Source organism: Pelodiscus sinensis, chromosome 22, assembly GCF_052426305.1.
Source record: "Pelodiscus sinensis isolate ZL-2025 chromosome 22, ASM5242630v1, whole genome shotgun sequence".
Classification (NCBI taxonomy): domain Eukaryota; kingdom Metazoa; phylum Chordata; order Testudines; family Trionychidae; genus Pelodiscus; species Pelodiscus sinensis.
The window spans coordinates 6,237,660-6,263,207 of record NC_143073.1 but is presented as its reverse complement, the minus strand read 5'-3'; the positions used below and the strand labels follow the sequence as shown (position 1 = coordinate 6,263,207).

General features: G+C 51.2%; 2 protein-coding genes across 5 annotated transcripts in view; one reads left to right on the top strand and one right to left on the bottom strand.

The window, feature by feature from the left end:
* The window catches only part of SNX27 (sorting nexin 27), a 65,530-nt gene extending 47,209 nt beyond the window's left edge, over positions 1–18,321 (bottom strand). For 3 of the 4 annotated variants that reach the window (XM_075908037.2, XM_075908038.2, XM_075908040.2), the window contains exon 1: positions 18,047–18,321. In XM_075908037.2, coding sequence (XP_075764152.2) covers positions 18,047–18,321 — 275 coding nt within the window. The remainder of the gene's footprint in view (positions 1–18,046) is intronic. The other variant, XM_075908039.2, reaches the window with a different exon arrangement.
* A 3,532-nt stretch (positions 18,322–21,853) lies between these two features.
* The window catches only part of PIAS3 (protein inhibitor of activated STAT 3), a 46,012-nt gene continuing 42,317 nt past the window's right edge, over positions 21,854–25,548 (top strand). The window contains exon 1 of the mRNA XM_006119391.5: positions 21,854–22,107. The gene's annotated coding sequence lies outside the window, so the exon portion shown is untranslated. The remainder of the gene's footprint in view (positions 22,108–25,548) is intronic.

Genomic DNA, 25,548 nt, shown 5'->3' with positions numbered 1-25,548 from the left:
AGGAACTAAGCACTTCATAAGGAGTGTGCAGGGCGAGCCAACCTGGCATTGTCATGTCAGATGAATTTTTATCGCTATAAATTACTAGGTTAGCATGTCCTTCCTCACTCCAGATATTAGAGCTGAAAGAAGCCAATTCAACCATCCAGCTCAATCCTAGGATCAGGAGGCTACCATCTTTGACCACAAAGCATTAAGCCCTGAAATTCCTGGGAAGTAGAGAGACGAGACGAGACGAGACGAGACTATCTCTCTCTCTCTCTCTCACTCACTCACTCACTCACTCATATATATATCAGCTTGACTATTTTCACTATATAAAGCCCCACATTAGTAACACAGAACATATACACGGTTCTACCTCAAAGAGCTTACAATCTGAACAATAATATTTCAGATTGTGGAACAGTCTAAGGCAGGGGTCGGCAATCTTTCAGAAGTGGCGTGCCAAGATTTAACTTATTCATGGATCTGTATGCTGAGAGAGTGGGGTAGAGAGAGGGGCAGGCTAAGTACAGTGACCATCTTTTCTGAACCAGCTGCAGCCAGGGAGAATGGTTTAATTTAAATTATTAAACAGATTAAGCGTTTTAACGGTCTCATGTTAGTTTATCAAACTTAATTTTCAACAAAGTAAAATCTGCCCAACACAAAAGGCGGGGAAACCTTTTTTGGGTCAGGGGTCACTGACCTACAGAAAAATCAGTTGGGGACCACACAAATGAGAAGCAAAAAAAGTCTCCAAAAACCCCCAACCTTCACTGATATGGCCCCCAACTGAGAGACCTCACTCCTCTGGTGTTCCAGGCTCATTGGGCTAACGGAAGAGATAGGGAGGACTGAGGTTCAGGGTTTCCCACAGGCCAGATTTACTTTTTGGGGTGACGGAGTTACCGGATTTTATGCACCCCCTTATGCTCTAGGGTAGGGACAAAAATGAGGGGGTCAGTGTGAGAGACAGGGCTGTCAGTGAGTGGGATAGGGATGGGGGTGGGATGCAGAAGGGGGAAAAGATTGCAAAGTCTGAGTGGGAAGTAGGGTGCAGAAGCAGGCTAGGAGTAAGGTGTTTGGCCAGGTGGAGGGAGCAGGAGGAAGGGTGTCAAAGCTGGGGGTACGGGAAGGGGAAGAGGAATGAGCGAGGGGGATTAGGGAGTAGGGGTCTGGGCATGAGGCGGATCGCTTACCTGGTTTTGCGCCCCTTTGCATTAACTGCTGCAGCCACGCGGTCCAGGGCCAGCCCTGGAGGTGCCACTGCCATGGCCACGCAGTCCCAGGGTGGTCAGAGGCGATGCTGCTGTGACCGCACGGTCTTGGGCTGGACCCAGAGGCACCACTGAGGCACCTCAGCCCCAGTGCCGCCTCCTCCCTCCACAGACCCTCAGTCCCGGCTCGAGTAGGCTCCTCTGGAGCTACCCCTTATCAACTATACGATTAGCCAAATAATCGCATTTTAACATCCTTATAATGCATGAGAATAAACCACTCCCCTGAGCAACACAAGTGTTCGCATACAGAGTACTACATTGGCAAGAGACCTTCTCACACCAACATAGCTTCTGCCATTCGCAGAGGTGGTTTTTAAATGCCAACAGGAGAGCTGCTGCAGCACTGTATGTGAAGACATGGCTTTAGGCTATGTCTTTGCTACAAACACCAGAGCAACCCCCCTGTCCTGCTTCAGTGTAGACCAGTGGTTCTCAACCTGCAGCCAATGTGACATCCTGGGCCATACAGGGGGTAACCATATATACCAGTGGTCCCCAACCATTTGGGGTTGCCGGGCACCAGGGGCCGTGGCCGTTCGCCCGCCGGGCGCCCGGGGGCGGGCCCCCCCCATAGCCGCATTCCCGGGGCCGGGGGCCCCCCCCCCATAGCCACATTCCCGGGGCCAGCGCTCTCCCCTCAAGCGCCGCGCGCCCGGGGCCGGCGCAGGCGCTCGCTCTCTCCTCCCCTCCCCCAAGCACCGCGCACCTGGGGGACAGCGCTCTCCAAGTGCCGCGCGCCCGGTGCACCCTGAAAGCGCCGCGTGCCCAGGGCTGGCGCCCCCCCCCCAAGCACTGCGCGCTCAGGGCCTGCGCTCCCCCCCATGCGCCACGTGCCCAGAGCGCAGGCGGTCAATCCGCGGCGCCCCCAGGAGCCGGCGCTCGCCATGCGCCCGCGGCCGGCTCCGGCACCGCGCATGCGCCACGTGCCCGGGGCCAGGCCAGTCCTGAGCACTTGGTGGGTGCAGACAAATACCCCTGCGGGCGCCATGGCACCCACGGGCACCGTGTTGGGGACCACTGATATATACTGTGTGGATACCAGCCACATACCCCAGGGAGAGTTGCATATGCAGCCCACAATGGAAAGAGATTAAGAACCCCTGACCTAGAGACTCAATAAATACAGCAATGAAAAGGGTGCTTCCACCGGTGTAGTTAACCCACCTCCCCACAATAGCTAAGTCAATGGATGCCGTCTCCCATCTGCCTAGTGCGGTCTACACCCAGGGTGAGGTTGGTTTAACTACAATGCTCAAGGGCACCAATTTGTGTTTTACACTCCCCAGCCACTTAGCTCAGCCAGCCTACTTATTTAGTGTAAATTTGGCCTAAGTGGAAGCCTCATGACTTGAGGCAGTTAGAACTGGACTGGATAGAGCACTGGAGAACAGCAGAATACAGCCCTACCCTGGCAGCTTTAGAACCTAATCAGTATTTCCCATCTCTAGTGTGCGCCTAACAAAGGAAGCACTTGTATGCTGACCTTCCTCTTTTCCAGCTGAAAATCCAGTCCTAGTTTTAACATTCTTCTAAGATAAAAACTCATTAAGCAGAGAAAGCATAAGCAAGATAAAGTCCACTGACGTACCCATGGCTGTTATTTTCCTCACTCCAGGAAAAGAGCCTGGATGCTTCTGTAATAGTTTTCACACAACCTTATCATGCCATTAAATAAAACCCCTTAAATAACAACAAATAGTCTGGCAGCACTTTAAAGACTAACAAAACATGTAGATGGGATCCTGAGCTTTTGTGGGCACAGCCCACTTCTTCAGATGACTGGAGTGTCGGAAGTACAGAACCAAGAATAAATAAGGGAAGGGGGCAGGGAGGAGATGAAAAGGACATTGGGTAGATAAGTTTCAAAGGGATAGCGGAGCAGGTCTGTAACAGGAAAAACTTAAACTCCAGTCATCTGAAGAAGTGGACTGTGCCCACAAATGCTTATGATTCCATCTATAAAGTGCTACCAGACCATTTGTTGTTTTGTAAGTTTATCCTGTACAGAATAACTCGGGCTACCCCCTGAAGCCGTTAAAAAAAAAACAACAGATAGTCTATTAACACCTTAAAGACTAAATAGTTAAAAGAGCCTGATAAGACCCATTAGTTTGCACTAGGAAAGGAAGAGTACTAACACCAGATTCTACACAGACATCAAGAACCACTGGCAGCTTCATTGTTTGGTTGGTTGATAATGTGTGAGCCATCTGATTTAGACCACCTGCATGATAGTTAAACATTTTAAGGAAGTTCTAACCACTGTGTGTGTTGACAGGCTCAACACTAGCATCTAATATGGTTATCATTCTTCTGTTTCAGTTTTGAAAGCAATACTTTCAATGAATGCTAGTGAAAAAGGTTTTTAACATACACACACAAAACTTGTGCCAACATTTCAAAAAGCTTTAAAAAATATATTGCTATAAAATGAGTAAGAATTAACTCAAAAGAATACTTTGCCTGACTGCAGGGCAGTGTTCCCTGTAAGCTACAGGCTTGGGAAGCTGCTTAGGAGAGACTCAAATGCCGCTCAGCTATGTTTTTGCTTCTACTGGTGGTGCACATTCACATATGTACACATAAAATTATTCCACACATGGACTGAAAAAATCCACACATGAATGGAAAAAATTAGCGGGGACATTGCTGAAGGGGGCAAGTATTTTTGGACACTTTGGAAATAAAACTTAGTATTGCTTTTTGCAAATACTTTCTTTCAGCTTATACAAAAGAACAATCACATCATTAAGGAAAGAGCATCATATAGTCCCACTACAGAGTTTGGCAGCATCACTATTAGTTGGGGTGCGAAATAAACCACATCTCGGCCAACACAGCTAGGCTGGCAAAATCCCCAGTGCAGACACAGTAATGCAGACAGAAGTGTGGTTAAACAAAGTCATTTTGAGGTGGTATTACTAGGCTGACAGAAAAACTTTCAGCAGCATAGGCTGTGGTAGTACACCCTAGCAGGCTGTGGTAGTACACCTATAGCAGCAAAGTATTTGTACAATAGATAAAGTCTTAGAACAGTGGTTCTCAATCTCCATCCCACCCCCAATGGACCACTTGAAAATTGATGAGGGTCTCAGCAGATCACGTAATGATCTTTCCAAATGTTGTTTGTACCGTTAGCTAGCTAATGCAGAGTGCTTTGGAGAAAGGTGCTATATAAAGAAACCCTTAACAAACCACACACTTTTGATCTACAAATAAAAGCGCACAACTCATTTTAACATCAGAAGGGGTCAGAGGCTGGGAACAAAGACCATCTCTCCTCAATAGCTGAAACCCCAGAGCTGGGGGAAGTTGCCTCTTCCTCTGGCAGCTGCAGCCCCATACATCCCAAATTTCCCCCACCCCATCTTCTCACCTATTATCCACTACCATTCACCTCACCCACTGCCCTTTCCCATCTACCTCCTGTTTCCCCCAAGGCCACCACCTCACCATACCTGTGAAGGCTGTGGGTCTAGACACCTGATTAGTGGAGTCAGGCCTGCAAGCCACTAATTAGGTGAGCAGGACTCATTCTCCACCTTACATGGATCTCTCCGCAGACTACCTGAATGGAGCTCACAGACGACAGTTTGAGAACCTCTCTCTTAGGGCACAGCTACTAGATAATTTACAGAGGCTGATACAGCTGCTCCACTGTGAGCTCTTTAATGAAGCAGCTCTAAGCCAACGAGAGGGGCAGCTCTCCTGTCAGCTTAACAACTCCAGCTCCTACAACGGCAGTAGCTATGACAGCAGGAGAGCTTCGCTGACCACACCAGTGCTTATCTGGGCAAGCAGATATGGCCTAAGGCTCAATTTCTTTCATATAGTTCGTGTCTTCTCACCTGGTCAGAAACAACAAATGAGGTTCTCCGAATAACTTCTGAGAGTACAAGTTGGAGAGCAGGACTTAAGTCATCGTACTGATTGCTGCTCGTCTTTCTGATAGCACTGTATTTCATCGCCACTTTCAGTCCCATCCCAACTCCCCAAGTAGGAAGGGATATTCTCTTCTCAGAGTCTTTTTTTTTTTTTTTTTGGAAGGAAAGAATTTTTAACTAATTTTGTAACAACGCTTCTATGGCTCTGGCAAAATGTGACAAGCTGGTATTTTCGCGAATGTTTTTAGCAATCCTAGGCATGCCTCAGTTTCCCTCTGTACACTGCACTGAGTGAACCTTGTGCTTGGAACAGGACAGGGGGAGGGTCTCCTCACTGTCTGGGGAGAATGAACAGTCAGTAAAGACCTGGCTCAAATCTACAAAGAGCTGCTGAAAGGTAGTGGTCCCCGCAATTTTTCACTTCATGCTTCCCCACCTCTATCTAGGCCCCCACTCCGTCCATGGTCGGGAGCCAGGACCTCAGTTGGGGGCCAAGGCTGGAACCGCAGCTCAGAGCTAGGGACCAGGGCTGTAGTTTGAAGTAATGCTGAAGCCACAGCCAAAGGCTGGGAAGGGCTAGGGACTGAGCAGGGCTGGGTGGCCCTTGCTCCCCATGTCCCTATGGGGGCTGGCCTGGCTCCACCACACCCTTGCCCAATGTTCCTTCATGCCACCCTGGGAAGTATACCCCACAGTTTGGGAACGGCTGCTCTGAGGGCAGTAGATCGGGATCTACTAGTAGATCTTGGAGTCTCTGACAAGAGACCCTGACTGGTTGGCCAAGAGGCTGTCAAGGGCTGGAGTGCTGGCACTTCAGCTGCCCTTCCTCCACCACTGCTCATCTCCTGCCCTTTGCCTTGGAGCTGCCTCCCCTCATCCCAGAGCAGGGAAGGGAGAGGAGGGCGCTGATGTCAGGTTGCCCCCTCCTACCCTGTATTCTATCATCACAGAATAGGGGGAAGGGGCACAACAGGGCTGGATATGGAAGGAATTTGCTGGCCGCTTTTGAAAGTGGTGCAGGGCCGGGGCAGGGGTGAGCCTGCCTCAGCCCCACTGCATCGCCACCCAGGAGCCACAGGAGGTAAGCAATGTCCAGCTGGAGCCAGCTCCGAACCCCAACCCCAGTCATGAACCTCCTTCTGCACCACAGGCGCCTGTCCTAGTCCTGAGCCCCCTGGATCCAAACTCTCTCAGAGTCTGCACCCAGAACCCCCTGCTACACCCCAACTCCCTGCCGCAGGGTTAGCTCAGAGCCCCTCTCACACTCCAAATCCCTTAACCCAAAATCAGAGCCTGTGCCCCAACCCTCTGCCCCTGGCCTGGTGAAAGGAAGGAGGATGGAGTAAGCAGGGGCAGGACCTTGGAGAAGAGGCACAAAGGAGGTGAGGCAAGGGTATTTGGGTTTGAGGTAGATCCTGGGTTGCACTTAAATTAAAAAAGTGATCTTGTGCTTACAAAGGCTGGAGACCCCTGTTCTAAGGGCTGATAGGGGAACTGAGCCAGAGAACAAGGTGTCAGGTAACTGGAAGTTGGGCAACCTGTTTGAAAAGACTCAGGAGCCCACAGCTGGGAAGATAAAGGTGGACCACAGGAAGACAGCCAGAGGTGGGTCCATCACAGCTTGGCTGGCTTCTCAGGGCACTGGTTTAACCGGGGTGAATGATAAAGTAACTTCCGCCTCTCTGGGCTACCTCAAAGACATTCCGATTCTGTAGCCAAGCGATTCATTAATGGTTCCTTTGTTCTGAAAAAGGGAGTATTTACAGTAACACAGGCAGCGTAAGAGCTCAGCACCCTGAAGAAGAGGCGCAGTACAAGCCTCCCACAGGAGTTTGTCTTGGCTCCCTGGAGTGAATCCAGACATGGAGAGACTGGGAACACTGGGCCAAAACCTCAGTCTTGGGATCAACAGGCCTGTGGGTCTGTGTGGGTACTGGGACCCAGCACAGCAAAGGGGTTACTCCCAGGGAACTACCTGGCATACCCAGACCCTGTGACACCATACAAGTACCTAAAGACACACATCCCACCAGTTTTTTCATTTACTACTACCATAAGTCATTACATTAATGTTGCAAAGTACTGACATATTGCTAGCTTTTAAAAGGACACAATTAGCTTTCAACCTACAGTGCAGGCTTTGTAAATAAACAAGTAGTTCAATCCTCGCATGAAAAATATTCTTCCAAGAGCTTTGTGTTTTCAAAAAATGTTTCCTCCTTGCAGTAATAGAAGCCGCAACCCAACAGCACTGTCCTACTATACAGGTTGAACCTCTCTACTCCAGCACCCTTGGGACTTAACCGATGCCGAACCAGAGAATTTGCTGGACCACAAGAGGTTAATATTGTCTAGCAGCATTAGCAACACTTCCAGTGCTTACTGGGCTCTTAGAAGATATTTAGGGGTAAATTAGAGCTAAATAACAGCGTAGAACCCTAAGAGCCAGGACTGGTGCCTATAAACAACTTTAAGAGATCACAGGAAACTTGGCCACATCCATAGTAAGTGGACATTTGATTAACTAAAATCATGTTGGACCACGGAGGTTGCTGGACCAGGGATGTTGCTGGACTAGAGAGGTTCAGCCTGTACCAGAACCAGAGAGTGAAACTGACTTAACACAAGGAAAACTGACCAACCAATACTTCCATTTTTCCAGCCTGCAGAAAATGCAAAATTCTGTACAAGTGGTGAAAAGTAGCTATAAATTATTTCTGCTTTGGTAGTCTCAGGTGTTATTAATCACACATATGGACTTTGTTTAAATATATTATGGAAATTTTATGTCAGTATAGATGGATAAATGCAAGAGCTTTTTCAATTGAATGCTTGATGAAAAGCCCATAATAAAAGAACCCTTCATTAGAGGGGATTTATAAACACTACTAGAAAGACAAAAACAAACTGTCTCAGCAATATAAAACCACTGAATTATGTTGAGGAAGAAAGTCAATCAATCAGCTGGTGTTGAGAAGGATTTTGGTTTTGTATCCTTACAGGAAACAAAGAGAGTGAAACAATCAGACTTAATGCACTGTGCAGTTGTAGTGCATACAGACATACAAGTGGAGGAGTCTTTCAAGTGACACAGGACTAAGAGCAACCACTCAGAGGAAAATGGTTAATCAATCTTCTAGTAAAGTGCAAAACCACGTCTCATCTCTCTTACTCATTTTATACATTCACAGACCCGGAATGGGGTATTATAACTGTATAAGCGTAAAGTGCCAAGATGTTCTCATCAGCCAAAATTATAGGAAGATTTTTAAAATGTTCCCAAGACTTTGAATCACAAAATGTCAAGGAGAAAGCGAGTTATAACATAAGCTCTCACTGCCATGGTACCGAGCAGGAAAGCAGAACCCTGCAAGACTCAGAAAAGTCAGCCTGCTGACCATTTCGTAAGGTGATTTTTTGGCAACCTGCCCTCTAGGCAAGCAGTACAACACTGAAAAAGCAGCACACACAGCTGCCTCTGTTTTTCTAAAGACAGCGTCTGTACTTTTCCAAAGCAGAATCAGCCTTCTGTGCCTCAAGTCCATGCACAAAGTTAGACTCCCAAGCAAAGAGAGGAGTTTAATCTCATTCAAACAAAACAACGAAGAGTCCTGGAGCACTTTAGTCACTAAAAGATGTATTAGGGTATAAGCTTTTGTGAGTAAAACCCACCTCATCAGATGAACTGGAGTGGAGTTTACAGAGGCAAGGGGTGAATGAGGGGGAGGGAGAGGGAGAGCCAGCATTGCTAGAGAAAGTTGATATAACTGAGGTGAGGAGCCTGAGGGGACAGAGGCGGGGAAGGGAGCCGTGAACCCGCTCTCTGTTTCCTTGTCCCTCCGCCGGCCTTAGTGAGCGACTGTCCCCGCCGCTTCCCCCAGGAAGCCGCTTCTCCCTGCACTGCCAAGCTCCGTGCAGCCCCGGGGAGAGACGTCTGTCTCCCATCTCTTCCCTCCCACAGTCCCTTAAAACCTTCTCCTGGATGACAGGTTATCCCATGCAAAGTTTGGTTGTGGTAGCTCTTACAGTGTCCAAGTTATTAAAGCACAAACATACAAAACATTTTCCTTTACATATGACAGACAGACAGACACACACCAAAATAAAGAGTGTACTTGTGTAAACAAGGAGCTAGTCTTTTTGTGACAGCACTGAGGAAACAGAAGTGTGTGTGCACTCACATGTATAGGTCCAACCATGCCCAGAAGCTGTTGGTACAGTCCCCAATGCATTACTCAGGTCTTTAAATAACCTGCAGACATGTATTTCTCCTCACCTATTATGAATAATTTATTAGGCTGTTAACATCCCAGAAGCAACTCCAGAAAAGCCAATTAGCAAAACACCCAAAATATTTTCTCTAAGTGCTCATCTAGACCCAAATTACCATCATGTTGGAGGTGCTCAGATACATCCATACTAACGATGTTAAGGAGCAGGTATTTTGCTCATCATGTAGTCGATAAAATTTATATCGACTACACAATTAGTCAATATAAGGGGAGGCTCGCTCTGGGAGTGCTGTGCCTCTGAATTTTAAATGTAGTCAGAGCCCGGTGGCTCTGACTACATTTAAAATGCAGAGGCACAGCAGTCCCAGACCCACGTGAGCCGGGACTACTCGGTCCCAGTTTGCACCGGGTCCTGCAGCCTCTGTTCGCGGCAGCCCAGGCTGGCTGCCATAGACAGAGGCTACTTCACAGCAGCAGCCCCTGTCCATGGAGGGGCCCGACTCCCACGGACAGGGGCTGCTGCTGGAGCAGCCTCCCCAACCCTTCCCCTGCCCCCCTTGCCGCTGCCTCTGATGCTCAAGCTTATCAGGTAGTCGAGTTGCTTACATCCCTAAGTCATACCAAATTTTATGAGGCAGAAAAGAAAGTATCATCCCCAAATTATAGACAGGAAACTGGGGGGGGGGGGAAATGAAATGATTCTTAGCAGAACAAACTAAACTCTGAGGGGATTGGGAAGAAATGTTTCCTATGGGCAGATTATTCAATAAATGCCCACTTCAAATTGTTTTGTACAGGCACATTTACCCAGCTTAGCTGAGCTCCTTAAGGAGGGGCTCAGGCCAGGGGCCCGAGGTGTGTGGGGGGGTGCAGGAGTAAGTGTTTGGGGGAGGGGGTGAGGAAGGGTTCCAGGCAGGGAGATTTGTACCAGGGCTGCTTGCTCCTCTTCCTGTCCCTTTCAGAGAGCAAGAGCAAAGTGCACAGGTCATCTGCTCCCTGTGCTCTCCAGCCAGAGTGAAGAATGCAGCAAACTGTGCACTTTCCCCTAGCTCCCTGATGTAGGGAAATAGCCAGCAATGTCCCCATAGAAATCTTGGGAGGGGAGCTTCAGCCCTGCCCCCCAGCTTCCCTACAGGGCACCTGGGGGTGATAGAGGAGGTTCAGGGCTGGGGCAGCCCTGGAAGGGCTGGGGAGCGCATCTCAGCCAGCCCCTTTCACCTGCCTGGTGATTCTGTCTCTTTTCTGTATGGTTTCTTGAGAAGTAATCCCAGTCCAGGCACATCCCGTTTTCCTGGCACAACCAAACCTTTAAGGTATAAGATGACGCTCTATACCAAATGTGGGGTCCTAGTTCTTATCATTTAGGAGGAGTTCTTGAACAAACAGACTCTCTCAAATATATAGTAGAACACTCTTTTGAAGTAGCAAGTACTTTTGGAGACAGGTTACTAGCACAGGTGGGTGACCTTTCGGATCTGGTAAACCAACTGTTAGCATTCCTGTTTGTGGCAGAGAATTTAGCTTTGGCCAAACACTTAGCTACGAGGCAATTCTTCCGCATATGGCTCACTGCTACTTAAAACTTGACCCCTTCTATATCTGTCTAGTAGATCATCTCAAGCAAGCTCTGCTGTAACCAGTGATTTGCACACCAGTGAGAAACATTTTAAAAGATTAGTTACAACTATCATTCAAGATGATAATCAAGGAACTAAATTTGCTTTCCTTGCCTGCCTTCAGTGCCCTCAACACCCACAAACAGACACCATGTTAAGAAGATTAGAGAAGCACTTCATAGTCATGATGCGGCAATGTCAGCTTTTAAAACCAAGCATTTTGAACTAGAAGTTACACGGGAGAGATTCATATCAGGGTGTCATCCAGTTAAGCAGTTTATAACAAGCCTAGAAAACATAATTAGATGCTGTTGAAAAACATCACACAGCCGTAATGCTTACCCACAGATTGCAATGTAGTTTACAGATGTGAAGCCTCACCACCCCACAGAGATGCTGTACAAAATATTTTTATTGTGATAGTGCCTAGGAGACAACTGCACCAGTGCTTTACGAACAGAACAAAAAGATGGCCCCAACCCCAAAAAGCTTACAAACCTTAGAATCTATAAATACCATATCACAGTATTTGCCTTTACTACAGAATTCTCCATTCTTTGGATGAGGAATACCACAGAAAATTAATCAACCTATGTGCTAGATGTTCTCTTTTAAACGGTATCCACTAGGGATGTGAAAGGTTAACATCACCTTTTTTAATTAACTGGTGCGGGCTGAACCAGCTCTCCCCACTGTGGACAAGGGGCTGCTCCAGCCCTGTGGGAAGGTTGCTCCATGCGTCCGGAGCAGCCCCTGTCCGCAGCAAGCCCCAGGCGTGTTGTAGGCAAGGCCTGATCCAAGTGTAAACTTCAGATTTAATCACTTAACCAATTACACAGAATTTTAAATCCCTAGTACCCACTGTTATTTACATGTTTGTATCCATCTTACAGATTAAAAACAGTTAAAGGACATGATCCAGATCACGTGTGCTGTGCAGAGCCATGTCAGTTCTAGGATATTAGAGACACCCAAGGTGGGTGAAACCATATTTTTTGTCCACTGGATCGACTTCTGTTTTATTGCCCAGAAGTTGGTCCAATAAAAGATATAACCTCATCCACCTTGTCTCTCCTGACTAAAGCCACACAGCAAGGAAGTGGAAGAACTGCAGAAAGATCTCTTCCCAGCTTCATGCTCTAAAATAACATGTTTTGCTTTGTTATAGTTCAATTGCAGGGAATTTGCCTTAACTTATGAGAGCTGTGAACGAGACCCATCTCAGCAGCCTACAGGTTTTCATGCTTTTGAAGATGCTAAACACTAAGCATTTGTAAACACAAGTGCACACATTTAGGCATGTAAATGAATGGCCTGATTTTCAGGGATGGTCAGCACTTAACAATTCTTATTCAGCTGTAGGATCCCAATTTAATTGCATTATCACAGGCTACGGAGTTTGGGAGGAATGGCGGAGGGGTCACCAGGAGCATGGTCCAATCACTTTTTGGGTTGGCCAAACTGGGCAGCACTGCAACACATCAGGTCACAACACCACTTCTTAACATTTGGAAGGGATGCCAGGCAGATGGAGGGAGAATACAAATTCATAGCTCCTCACACACACACTTTAAATGGCATTCAAGACCGTGCTTAAATAAGAGTTTGCTTAGACACACCTGAGTGTGAAAACAATCCATCTCGACCAGGGCTATCTCTGCAGCATCAGATTACCCTCTGCAGAGATTAACTTTAAGCGCAGATTATACTATAATGGAATGAATAACTTATTCAGAGTCAATATACTTGAAAGCACTGCATTCCATGTGCTCCAAATCAACACACAGCACATCGAGTATAAATCTGTGCCTCCAAGGGAACCCCACCTCCACCACTGTGCTTCTTTGGAGAGGAAGGAAAAATCAATGCTATTTCTGGAGTTTATTCTTCTCCAACTCTTGCCACACTAGAATTACTTCCAGAGGCTCGAGTAGTAGATCTAACAATAACACAGCTGAATATGAAGACACAGGATCTGCTGTTCCATGCTGACAAAATGACATTAGGAATTAACTTTTTAGGGTGCCAATTTAGGCACTGAAGTTAACAAAAGTAAGATTCAATATTTGCTTTCTCACACTGGGGACCTCATATTTTCCTATTTCACCAGTGCTATAATAGAGACCCTGGGAGACATTAAAGTGATTTGTCCCAAGATCATACTATGGCTTTGTGTATACATTGAAGTTTAACGCAGGAGTGTGGTCACAGCAGCGCTGGGAGAGAGAGCGATCCCAGCCCTCCAGATAAACCACCTCCACAAGGGGAGTTGCTAAGAGTGCTGAGCACACGAATCCCAGTGCTGGGAGCCTGTTTACAATGGCACTTTATAGTACTGTAACTTGTGCTCAGGAGTGTATTTTTGCATCTCTGTGCCAGGAAGTTACATGGCAATAACTTGCCAGTGTAGACAAGCCCTGTTTCAGCGGCAAAGCCAAGAACAGAAGCCCCCAAGTCCCTGTTCTCTACTCTACTAACTAGTCTATACCAGTGGTTCCCAAACTGTACTCTGAGGACCGCTAGCAGTCCACAGCCACCTACCAGCTGGTCCACGGCTCGAACTTGGCCTCGCTCCTTCCGCAGTGGGGAGCCTGCGCTGGCGTTCAAGCCTCCCCCTTCCTCCCCCTGTGCTATCCGGCTCACGAGGAAGAAGCGCTTCCCCTCCCCCGGCTGGGGGAACAGCAGCATGTGGGCGCACTATCTGGAGGCTTTCCCCGCTGCTCCCATTGGCCAGATTCTGGCCAATGGGAGGCTGTGCCTGGGAGTGGCACAGGGTGCAAAGGCAAATAAGTGCCCCTCACTGCCTCATGCACAGAGCTCTGCACCCTCCCCCCAAGCCAGACACCCTGCCCCCAGCCCGCTCCTGCCCCTTCTTTTGCTTTTGCCCCCTCCCTCTGGCCGGACACCCTACTCCCATTTTGCTCCTGCACCGTACCTGCCATGCATACCTCACACCCTCATCCCTTCCTGAACCCCACCTCCCCCCAGACTTGCAAGCCCATTCCTCTTGCTGGCAACCCTATTCCACACACTGAACAACCCCTTTTTTGTCCCAACCCCAGAGCCTGGAGGGGAGGGGGACCACAAAATCCACTAACCCTGGCACCCCAAAAGAGCAATGAGCCTGGCCTATGAGAAGCCCTGGACCTCAGTCCCCCTGTCCCCTCCTCCTTCCCTGATGAGGCTGGAGCATCAGAGGAGTGAAATGTCTGAGCTGGGGGCCACATCAGTGAGGGTTGAGGTTTTTTTTTGAGAGAGATTGTTTTTTCCTTCTCACTTGTGTGGTTCCCAACTGATTTTTGGGTTAGAGGCCGTGACCCAAAAAAGTTCCCCACCACTGCCATAATAAAGAAAACACAAGAACCTTTTGTGTTGAGACATAAATTAATATTTTACTTTACTTAAAATTAAGTTTGATGAACTAACATAAGAAAGTTATTTAAACAGACTATGTGCTTTATTTCAATTAATATTTCTTTTCTTTTATTGGTTAAATTAAATCATTCTCCCTAGCTGCAGCACTAGCAAAATGGCTCAGGCATAATTATGTAATTAACAGCGAGTTTCCATTAGCAACTGGTGGTCCATAGAAAGGTCTGTATTAAAAGTCTGAGAACCACTGGTCTACACTCTCACGCTAATAGATGGAAATATAACCCAGGAGTCCTGACTCAGCTCTCTGCTTTAACCATTAGATTACACAGCCTGGCAAGAAGAGCTCACTAGAAATACTGCTTCACAAGCCTCTGCTCTGACCAGAAAACCACATGTTGTCATGTGAAAAAAAACAAACTGGGGGTCAAATTCTAGATTGGTGTAAACTGTCCTGGCTTCACTGGACAGTTTACACGAACTGAGAACCTGCCCTAAGTGACCTCGTCATATAGCAAATTCTTGGCTCCTGGGATCAAACCACAAAGCCAGCCCATACCCTCAAACCCTAGTCCAATAATTTTAAACGCTTAATTCCCTTTAGTGTTTTTCACAGCAAGCACGATAGGGAGGATTTCAGACAATGTCCTGTAATGCATACAAATATTCCTTCAGTCAATAAATGTTGTTTTCTAAATACATTCTCTGGCTGCAAAATTCTCCCAGTGAATTTTCTCTGAACCTTCTCTGCCTAGGAAAGTCGAGGCACAAATATTCAGGTCACACAGCAGAAAGCCCATTATGGATACAAAGCCTTCCCCCAGTGCAAACTATGAACACCCACATAACCAAGAACCTGGAAGAGCATTTCCCATCCAGTGGGACTAACCATAAACCCCTCCTCCTTCACACATTTAAATCGGCAAAGACTGAAAACCAAGACATTTTTACAGCTATGAAAAACTCGTATTCAATAAGTATTTCAAGTTAACTGACTCCGCAGACATATTGATCTTCAGATATTTTTAATTTATCTTACAGCTGAACACAATTAGGAAAAATATCACAGCTAGAGCACCGCAGAACCAACCGAAAGAATTACAATGCACTGTGGGGGAAATCCAGTTCAAAATCTCAATAGGTCAAGGGCAAGCTATAAAAGAGACTCAATTAACACTGGAGTCACAGTAGTTTAGGGCCAAATTTTATGTTGTACAAAAAAAAAATAGACTCAATACAATAAACATAAAAATGTTTCTATTTGGAGATTTTCTTGGGCTTGTATTTGAAATTTCCCATTCCCAGCTCCAGACAATAGAGGCTAGGAACATCATTCCTGCCCATCCTGGCTAAAAGTCATTGATAGACCTAACCTCCATGAATTTATCTAGCTCTTTTTTGAACCCTGTTAAAGTCCTGGTCTTCACAAAATCCTGTGGCAAGAAGTCCCACAGGTTGACTGCGTACTAGGTGAAGAAAAACTTCCTTTTGTTTGTTTTACACCTGCTGCCTATTAATTTAATTTGTTGACTCCTAGTTCCTATGTTATGGGAATGAGTAAATAACTTTTCCTTATTCCCTTTTTCCACACCCCTTAGTCTCCTCTTTTATAGGATGAAAAGCCCCAATCTTTTTAACCTCTCTTCATATAGGACCCATTCCAAACCCTTAAACATTTTTGTTGCCCTTTTCTCAACCTTTTCCAATGCCAACATAGTTCAGAGCATAGGACCAGTACAAGAGACCAAAAAACCAATGACAATCCAGTTTCATTGTCCACATGATATAAAAAAAGAGAAGTAAAAGTAGCTCCACATCCAGAAAGTGGTTCCCTCTGCACTTACTGCTCCATGGAGACGGGGTGGAGGGGGACAGGACTGAAACCCTATTCTGGAAACATACAGTTGGGGAGAATATCCTGGGTTCTCCACAGACAGGGATTTCCTTTCTCTCCAGAGAGTATGTGCTGGGGGGACTGGGGTGAGTCTTATCTACCAAGGTGCCCCGATGTACCTTGATCTATATTCCCTCCAGTCCCAAAGAGATGGGATCCCTCTACAGGGACATGGGTCACCAGTCTCTGTCAGGAGAGGAGAGATTCTCCCAGAAAGGGGTCTCTGTCCTGGAGAGAGAGAGATTCCCATTCCCAAGGGAAAGCATTATCCCAGCTCCCTAGTCTTCCAGGACACAAACTCCTTTGCATACCACAGTTCCCTCCCCCCACAGAAATCTCTGGCTCCTTCTGCTGTCCCACAGCCACTTCTCCCCAGTGCCCTGCTCCATATCCTCATTTGTAGTCTCATGCCTCCAGAGTGCTCCCCTACAACCCTCCTGTGGTCCCTCCCCTGCTAGTCTCTTGTGGAAAGGCTTCTCAGAAAGGCCACCTCTCTCCACCTGCTATCAGTATGCCCAGAGATCTCAGGGCCCAATCCCCCCCCCCCCGAGAACACTCCCCCTTAATTGTCCCCCCACAGAAAATGGCATCCTCACTTGCCAGCCCCTAGCTTCCCTGAGGAGTAAAGAGTTTTGAAGGGAGAGGTTGTCTTCCACTAGTTCTCCTCAGTCCCAGCTCCAGTATGCAATCCCCCCTCCCCATGGGGGCAGGTTCTCCTTAAGGGGTTCTGCCATGGTCCCCTGAGAGAGGTCCCCTTGCCCTCAACTCCCAGCTCATTCTGAGGGGCTCCCCCTTCTCCTATCAGGGGCCCAGGACATAGGAGCTCGGGATGCTGACACGCCCCCTGGCTAGAAGTGGTTTCCATCGGGGATGGCAGTTGGATCAATAGTTCTCAGCATTCAACGCCCTACAAATTATTCCAGCACCCAGTCCCCAGGGACTCACTTCCCCAATATGTGGCGGTCACTGTACAAGTGGGAAGGGTTCCCCCTTCCCTTCTGCCCCCCTTCCCGCCCTCCTCCTCAATCTCTGCCCCTGTCACTCTAAGGGGGGGAGGTGCCCCCCTTTCCCTGACCCCCGTCACTCTAATGGGGGGAGGTGCCCCCCTTTCCCTGACCCCCCGTCACTCTAATGGGGGGAGGTACCCCCCTTTCCCTGCCCCCCCGTCACTCTGAGGGGGGAGGTACCCCCCCTTTCCCTGCCCCCCCGTCACTCTGAGGGGGGAGGTGCCCCCCTTTCCCTGACCCCCCGTCACTCTGAGGGGGGAGGTGCCCCCCTTTCCCTGCCCCCCCGTCACTCTGAGGGGGGAGGTGCCCCCCTTTCCCTGACCCCCCGTCACTCTGAGGGGGGAGGTGCCCCCCTTTCCCTGACCCCCCGTCACTCTGAGGGGGGGAGGTGCCCCCCTTTCCCTGACCCCCCGTCACTCTGAGGGGGGGAGGTGCCCCCCTTTCCCTGACCCCCCGTCACTCTGAGGGGGGGAGGTGCCCCCCTTTCCCTGACCCCCCGTCACTCTGAGGGGGGAGGTGCCCCCCTTTCCCTGCCCCCCGTCACTCTGAGGGGGGAGGTGCCCCCCTTTCCCTGACCCCCCGTCACTCTGAGGGGGGAGGTGCCCCCCTTTCCCTGACCCCCCCGTCACTCTGAGGGGGGAGGTGCCCCCCTTTCCCTGCCCCCCGTCACTCTGAGGGGGGAGGTGCCCCCCTTTCCCTGACCCCCGTCACTCTGAGGGGGGGAGGTGCCCCCCTCCCGCCCGGCCCGCTCTCCGCCCGGCCCCCCCCGTACTCACACCTCCAGGATGCGGTCCCCCTTGCGCACCCCGGCGCGGTCGGCCGCCCCCCCGCCCAGCACGGCGCTGACATGCTGCAGCGGCGCGTACAGCTCCCCGTTGATGCTCCGCAGCTGGCCGCCCTCGCTCACTTGGCCCCGCACGTTGAAGCCGTAGCCGGACTCGGACTTGACGATGCGGACGACGCGGGGCCCCCCCGGCCCGGACCCGCCCCCCCCGTTGCGGTGCGGAGCCGGCGCCGAGCGCTGCAGCCCTTCGCCCTCCTCGTCCGCCATCTTGGCGAGCAGTTCGCGGCGGCCGCCGCCGTCACGCGATCCCCTCCCCGGCCACCGTAGGCGCGGCGGCCGAAGTGCGGCGGGATGTATAGTTCGAGGAATCTGCGGGGCGCGCGGCACCATGGGAAATGTGGTCCGGGGAGCCTGAGGGGCGCAGAGCGCTAGGGGAAATGTAGTCCGCGTGGCCGGCTGGGGACACAGCATTCTGGGAAATGTAGTCAGGGGAATCCTGGCGACGCACGGCATGATGGGACATGTAGTCCACAGATATTGAGGGGGCACTCACAGCGCCAGGCGAAATGTAATCCCTTGAGCCTGGTGGCATAGGGTCTGTTGGGAAATGTAGGGCAATCACGAGGAAAACCAAGAGACGCATGGCACCATGGGAAATGTAGTCTGGGGAAGCCTCGAACCCGCCTCCCCCCATTCATTGCCATTTAGGCTCTTTGCCCAGGAAGCTTATGCTCCAATACATCTGTTAGTCTATAAGGTGCCACAGGACTCCTTGTCATCTAGGCTCTGTTACCCACACAGTCCCATGGGAAAGGTCACTCAGCCAGTCCCAGACACAGAGGCTCATGGGAATTGTAGTTCTACCAGCCCTGGCACTGCCTCATGGGGGATGTAGTTCAGTGGCAGAGCCCCAGCCAGCGGGGCCACCCCACGTGTGGGAAAAGGAGGGTGCTGTAGTTCTGGTGACTCCTCTGGGGCTAAGTCTCAAAGGGAGAGTCGACAGAGTCTGTATCTGCATCTACAGCAAGGAGTCCCTAGAGACTAAGGGTATGTCTCCACTACAGAGTTTTGTTGGAAAAACGACCGTTTTTCCGACAAAACTTGAAGAACGTTGACACTGAAATTGCGTTCTTCTGCAAGAAAATCCAAAGAACAGAGGGGTTTTCCCGGCGTTGGTAATCCGCATTCTATGAGGAAGAAGCCTTTTTGCAATAGAGCTCTTTCGCAAAAAGGCATGTGAGGGCTGGGAAGAGGGAGTTCTTTCAGAAGAAGAAGAAAAAGGAAAAAGCACAGGTGCCCTGGTGGCCATTCCGTCCATAGCAATCCTAGCTTACATGAGAGAGAGAGTCCGTTCAGTCTGGATGCTCTCTTTCGAAAAAGCAGATTGCTTTTTCGATTCACTATTGTAGTGTGGACGTTCTCTTTCGGAAGACTTTTTTTGGAAGATCTCCAAGGTGCCACAGGACTCCTCATTGTTTTTGCCCAAGGGCTGTGAGCGCTGACCTGTGCCCTTCCTGGGGCTGGTCTCGTCTCCCACCAGAAATGGCCATTGTCACTCACTGCCAGAGCAATTGCGAAGTCACCAAGCCACTCTGAGATGTTACCTTATCATGAGGTCATCACATTTACTCTCACAGCAGACCATTGTGTTGGATTCCCATCCAGAGTCCTGACCTCCTGTCACAGCAACACCACCATCACAGCACATAGGCCCTGTTGGGGCAACATGTTATGATATCACAGCCCCTGTGACAAAGCAGCATGGTGTCACATGGCTGAGCTGACAACACAGTGGGGTGTGACATCACCCCCATTGCACTGCAATGCCATTCCTTTTTGAAATGTCATCACATCCCCATATTCCCACTGCCAGCCTTTACCCCACCCCATGTTGTGTCCAGCTGTTGTTACACTTCAGGTTCCAGCCTGACCATTAACACCCTGTATTATCTGTTGTGCAGTAGCACCTACAAGCCTCAGTCATGCACTAGGCCCCCATGGTATTAGGTCCCATACAAACGTAGAACACAAAGAGGATCCTTGCCCGAAAGAGCTTACAAACAACGATGAGGCAAGAGATTTTCCTGGCTGGTCACGACACCATAATCCTCCTGGGCTAGCCCTTTGATAAGACCCCGTCCACATTGAAATGAGGTGTCCAAGAAAGATTCCCAAATGTCTGCTGCTGCTTTGGCACCATATTCCCCCATTTGTCACACCCATCACTCAGGAGGTGGAGGTGCTGTGCTGTTAGTTCCCCCCGCTTTATTGATTAATCTACCGATTGGTCTTTCCCCTTCTTTATCTGTGGCATAAAGTTTAGTTTCCTCAGGGCTGAAATGCTTTGGTATAAATAGTCTTTTGGATTAAAAGTAGGGTGAAATGTAAAACCTGTGCAGTAGTGTTCCCTATAAGCGGTGTGCTTGGATGGCTGCTGAGAAGAGATTCCAGTGTTGTCCAGCTGATTAGTAGATTGCCCACTGCTAGGGTTTTTTGTTTCTGCGGGTGGTACACATTCACACATGCCCTGATGCATGTCAAATTTATTCTGCACATGGATGACAAGATTAGAGGAAACATTGCAATGCAGTGCAACACAAGAGCAGGACTAAAGTGTTTGTCTTGCCTTAAAGACCTGCTGATCCCACCTGGCTTTACAATCCGAGATTCCAAGAAAGGCTTGGAAGACAAGTCCATCCTGACAGGTTGGGGCTGGGGTGGGTGCTTAAAGTAAGGGGTGGGGGGAGGGACAAAGAAGATTGGGGTGAAGGGACCTGTGGGGCTAACAGCCACTGCGGCAACTGGGCAAGGTGTGTGTGGGGGGAGGGGGGAGAGGGACCTGGCTCCGTGCTCCCAGGGAGACTCCTCGGGAGGAAGGGGTGAGGCTAGGGCAGCCAGCCCTCAGAATCACCCAGATCTCAGTGCCCCACCCCATCCCTGGCAGAGATTTAAAGGATCTGGGGCTCCAGCTGCTGCTTATGCACAGGCAGCCAGGAACCCCAGGCCCTTCTGAATTGCTGAACCCCAGGGCAATTGCCCCCTTTGCTTCCCCCTTATGAGCGGGCTTAGAAGGGACAGTCCAGGGTCAGGCATGGGTGTGGAATTAGGGCTACTGCCGCATTGCCTGGTTTAAATTGGTTTCCACCCTATACAGCGTTTACAGCTGGGTGCAATGGCTCTCAGCACCCCAACGACACACATTGCTCCCACCTCTCTGAGGGATTGTGGAGAACAGAAGGACTGAATTGGCCCAGGTGAACCCCACCTGCTAGCATCGAGGGGTTCACCCATCCCTGATATGAAGCGTCAGGGAGAAAGGGCCCAATTCTCTGCTCCCCTGTTCCTTCCTGCAGACATTTGCACACAGCGGGAAAAGTAACTTAACATTTCTTGCAGATACTGTCCTATCGCAACACAGGTCCCTGCCTGCTCTTTCAATTGCTCCCTGCTGGCTTCTGCCACAGCTCAGCCAGTTCTTGCAGAAGCTACGCACCAGAGTGCACCTGCTCCCTTACACCTCTGTTTGCACAGCACTGAGTGTGCGGGGAGGGGAGGGGAGGGGTGAAATGTGACCAGCTGGTTTCAATGCCTCAACGTGGAACAAGGTGACAGGAATCAGGGCAACCTAGCATCTCAGCTGTTCTGGGGGGTTCCAATAAGGATCCCTGGTAGTGTAGACAGGTTTGGATGGATGCCCTGTTTTTGCAGCTGTTTTGCAGGAGCTGAGCTCCAGGGGGCAGCAAGGGAGAGCTGGTTCTGTATTTAATTATCTGTATGATCCTGAGTTCCTGGAGTTTGCAGCTAAAGAAAGAGTTAGACAGGCCAGGCTTTGGGAGGAAAGGGTTAGTTGTTGGTTTTCCCTGTCTCCATCCCTTTTCTAACCCTCCCTCCCCCACCATTCCCTTAAACCAAACACCTCTTCTCCCCCCAAAAACAAAACAAACAAGCAGTAGTAACTGCAATGCATGGAGCCTGCAGACACTGCTGCCAGCTGTGCCCTGGTTCACCACTCCCGACCTGACCCAAAGGAAGGCCTCATCCAAAGTGAACTTGGTAAGTAAGGAGACCTTGGCGGTGGGGCTGCTGGCCTTCCTCTTCGTCCTTCCCTCCTCCCACTTTGCAAATAGGAGGGGGGAATCCGGCTGGTTCCAAAGAGGGGTTCCTGCTGCAAAATAAAGGCTGTTGCTTCCAGTATCTAGATCCCATTGCATTCCCCACAAGCATTCCCAGCTACAAAACCGCCCTGGGGCCCCAGCTCTGCCACATTAACTCCCTGCCGCCCTCAAACCTCCCCCGGCTCTGCCACAATAACTCCCTGCCGCCCTCAAACCACCCCCGGCTCTGCCACAATAACTCCCTGCCGCCCCCAAACCTCCCCCGGGGCCCGGCTCTGCCACATTAACTCCCTGCCGCCCTCAAACCACCCCCGGCTCTGCGACAATAACTCCCTGCCACCCCCAAACCTCCCCCGGGGCCCGGCTCTGCCACATTAACTCCCTGCCGCCCCCAAACCACCCCCGGGGCCCGGCTCTGCCACAATAACTCCCTGCCGCCCCCAAACCGCCCCCGGCTCTGCCACAATAACTCCCTGCCGCCCCCAAACCGCCCCCGGGCCCGGCTCTGCCACAATAACTCCCTGCCGCCCCCAAACCGCCCCCAGGGCCCGGCTCTGCCACAATAACTCCCTGCCGCCCCCAAACCGCCCCCAGGGCCCGGCTCTGCCACAATAACTCCCTGCCGCCCCCAAACCTCCCCCAGGGCCCGGCTCTGCCACAATAACTCCCTGCTGCCCCCAAACCACCCCCGGCTCTGCCACAATAACTCCCTGCCGCCCCCAAACCTCCCCCCGGGCCCGGCTCTGCCACAATAACTCCCTGCCGCCCCCAAACCTCCCCCGGGTCCGGCTCTGCCACAATAACTCCCTGCCGCCCCCAAACCGCCCCCAAACCACCCCCGGCTCTGCCACAATAACTCCCTGCCGCCCCCAAACCTCCCCCCGGGTCCGGCTCTGCCACAATAACTCCCTGCCGCCCCCAAACCTCCCCCGGGTCCGGCTCTGCCACATTAACTCCCTGCCGCCCCCAAACCTCCCCCGGGTCCGGCTCTGCCACAATAACTCCCTGCCGCCCCCAAACCACCCCCGGCTCTGCCACAATAACTCCCTGCCGCCCCCAAACCTCCCCCGGGTCCGGCTCTGCCACAATAACTCCCTGCCGCCCCCAAACCTCCCCCGGGCTGGGCTCTGCCACAATAACTCCCTGCCACCCCCAAACCGCCCCCGGGCCCGGCTCTGCCACATTAACTCCCTGCCGCCCCCAAACCACCCCCGGCTCTGCCACAATAACTCCCTGCCGCCCCCAAACCTCCCCCGGGCTGGGCTCTGCCACAATAACTCCCTGCCACCCCCAAACCGCCCCCGGGCCCGGCTCTGCCACAATAACTCCCTGCCGCCCCCAAACCGCCCCCGGCTCTGCCACAATAACTCCCTGCCGCCCCCAAACCGCCCCCGGCTCTGCCACAATAACTCCCTGCCGCCCCCAAACCGCCCCCGGGCCCGGCTCTGCCACAATAACTCCCTGCCGCCCCCAAACCGCCCCCGGGCCCGGCTCTGCCACAATAACTCCCTGCCGCCCCCAAACCGCCCCGGGGCCCGGCTCTGCCACAATAACTCCCTGCCGCCCCCAAACCGCCCCCGGGCCCGGCTCTGCCACAATAACTCCCTGCCGCCCCCAAACCGCCCCCGGGGCCCGGCTCTGCCACAATAACTCCCTGCCGCCCCCAAACTGCCCCCGGGCCCGGCTCTGCCACAATAACTCCCTGCCGCCCTCAAACCGCCCCCGGGGCCCAGCTCTGCCACAATAACTCCCTGCCGCCCCCAAACCGCCCCCGGGGCCCGGCTCTGCCACAATAACTCCCTGCCGCCCCCAAACCGCCCCCGGGCCCGGCTCTGCCACAATAACTCCCTGCTGCCCCCAAACCGCCCCTGGGCCCGGCTCTGCCACAATAACTCCCTGCCGCCCCCAAACCGCCCCCGGGGCCCGGCTCTGCCACAATAACTCCCTGCCGCCCCCAAACCGCCCCGGGGCCCGGCTCTGCCACAATAACTCCCTGCCGCCCCCAAACCTCCCCCGGGGCCCGGCTCTGCCACAATAACTCCCTGCCGCCCCCAAACCTCCCCCGGGCTGGGCTCTGCCACAATAACTCCCTGCCGCCCCCAAACCTCCCCCCGGGCCCGGCTCTGCCACAATAACTCCCTGCCGCCCCCAAACCTCCCCCCGGGCCCGGCTCTGCCACAATAACTCCCTGCCGCCCCCAAACCGCCCCCGGGCCCGGCTCTGCCACAATAACTCCCTACCGCCTCCAAACCGCCCCCGGGCTGGGCTCTGCCACAATAACTCCCTGCCGCCCCCAAACCGCCCCCGGGCCCGGCTCTGCCACAATAACTCCCTGCCACCCCCCAGTCCACCTTTGGGCCCAGCTCTGCCACATTAACTCACTGCTGCCCCCAAAATTGCTCCTCCCCCAATTAACCTTTCTGTCCCCTCAAACCAACCCTTCATTCAATTAACCCTCTCGGTCCCAAACCACCTCTTCTCCTAATATCCCCTTCCCTTCAAACCATCCCTCCCACCAAATAACCCTGTGCCCCCAAACTAACCCCCCTGTTCCTCAACTTCCTCTGCACGTTAAACCCTATGTCCAAAACTGCAGCCTCCACATCCTCTGAAATTAATCCCCTTTGTCCTCCCCTAGGCACCCATCCTTCCACCCTTCTTGATTGGCGTGGGGAGGGCTACTTTGACCCAGCCCATGACAAGGGCACTGTGGGGCCAAGGGAATGAGCTGGAGGCACTGAGTCAGACTTGCTACTGTGCCGGAGCCTTTATAATGCATGGAACTCTACAGGGGCACCCTGCCTCCATGGCTAATGGGCAGAGCAATAAGGTGGGTCTCGTGGGCGCTATATTCCCACCTCTGGCCCTAGCCTGTCTTGTGAGGTTGGATGAGTCACGTCCCTGCTTTGTGCCTCAGTTTCCCTCCAACTCTTTGTGTGTGATTTACATTGTGAGTTTTTTTTCAGCACGGGCTGCATGTTCAGCACCCAACCCAATGGGGCCTGGCTCTTAATGCAGTCCCAGTGTTACACTGTCATGCTACTTCTGCTCATAATACAGCTACCACCAACTCCTATTCTTGTGAACGGGAAGTCATATTGCTCCAATTAAAATGACTTTTAATTAATACGCGCGATGAATAAAATGACTATGGAATAATATCTAATAACTGACATTAACTTGCCTAATATTAAGATGAGTTATTGCTAATAATTAATACCAAACATTAAATGATGCTACAAAAGAGTAGTATCAGGAAGACTAAATGACTAATCATGAATATTACCACGTGAGGTTGAAAACTGTTAAATTGTAGGCTGTCACTTTAAATTTCAGGAGGATTTCCTGATCCTGCTTGCAGACTAGGGTGCATGTGATG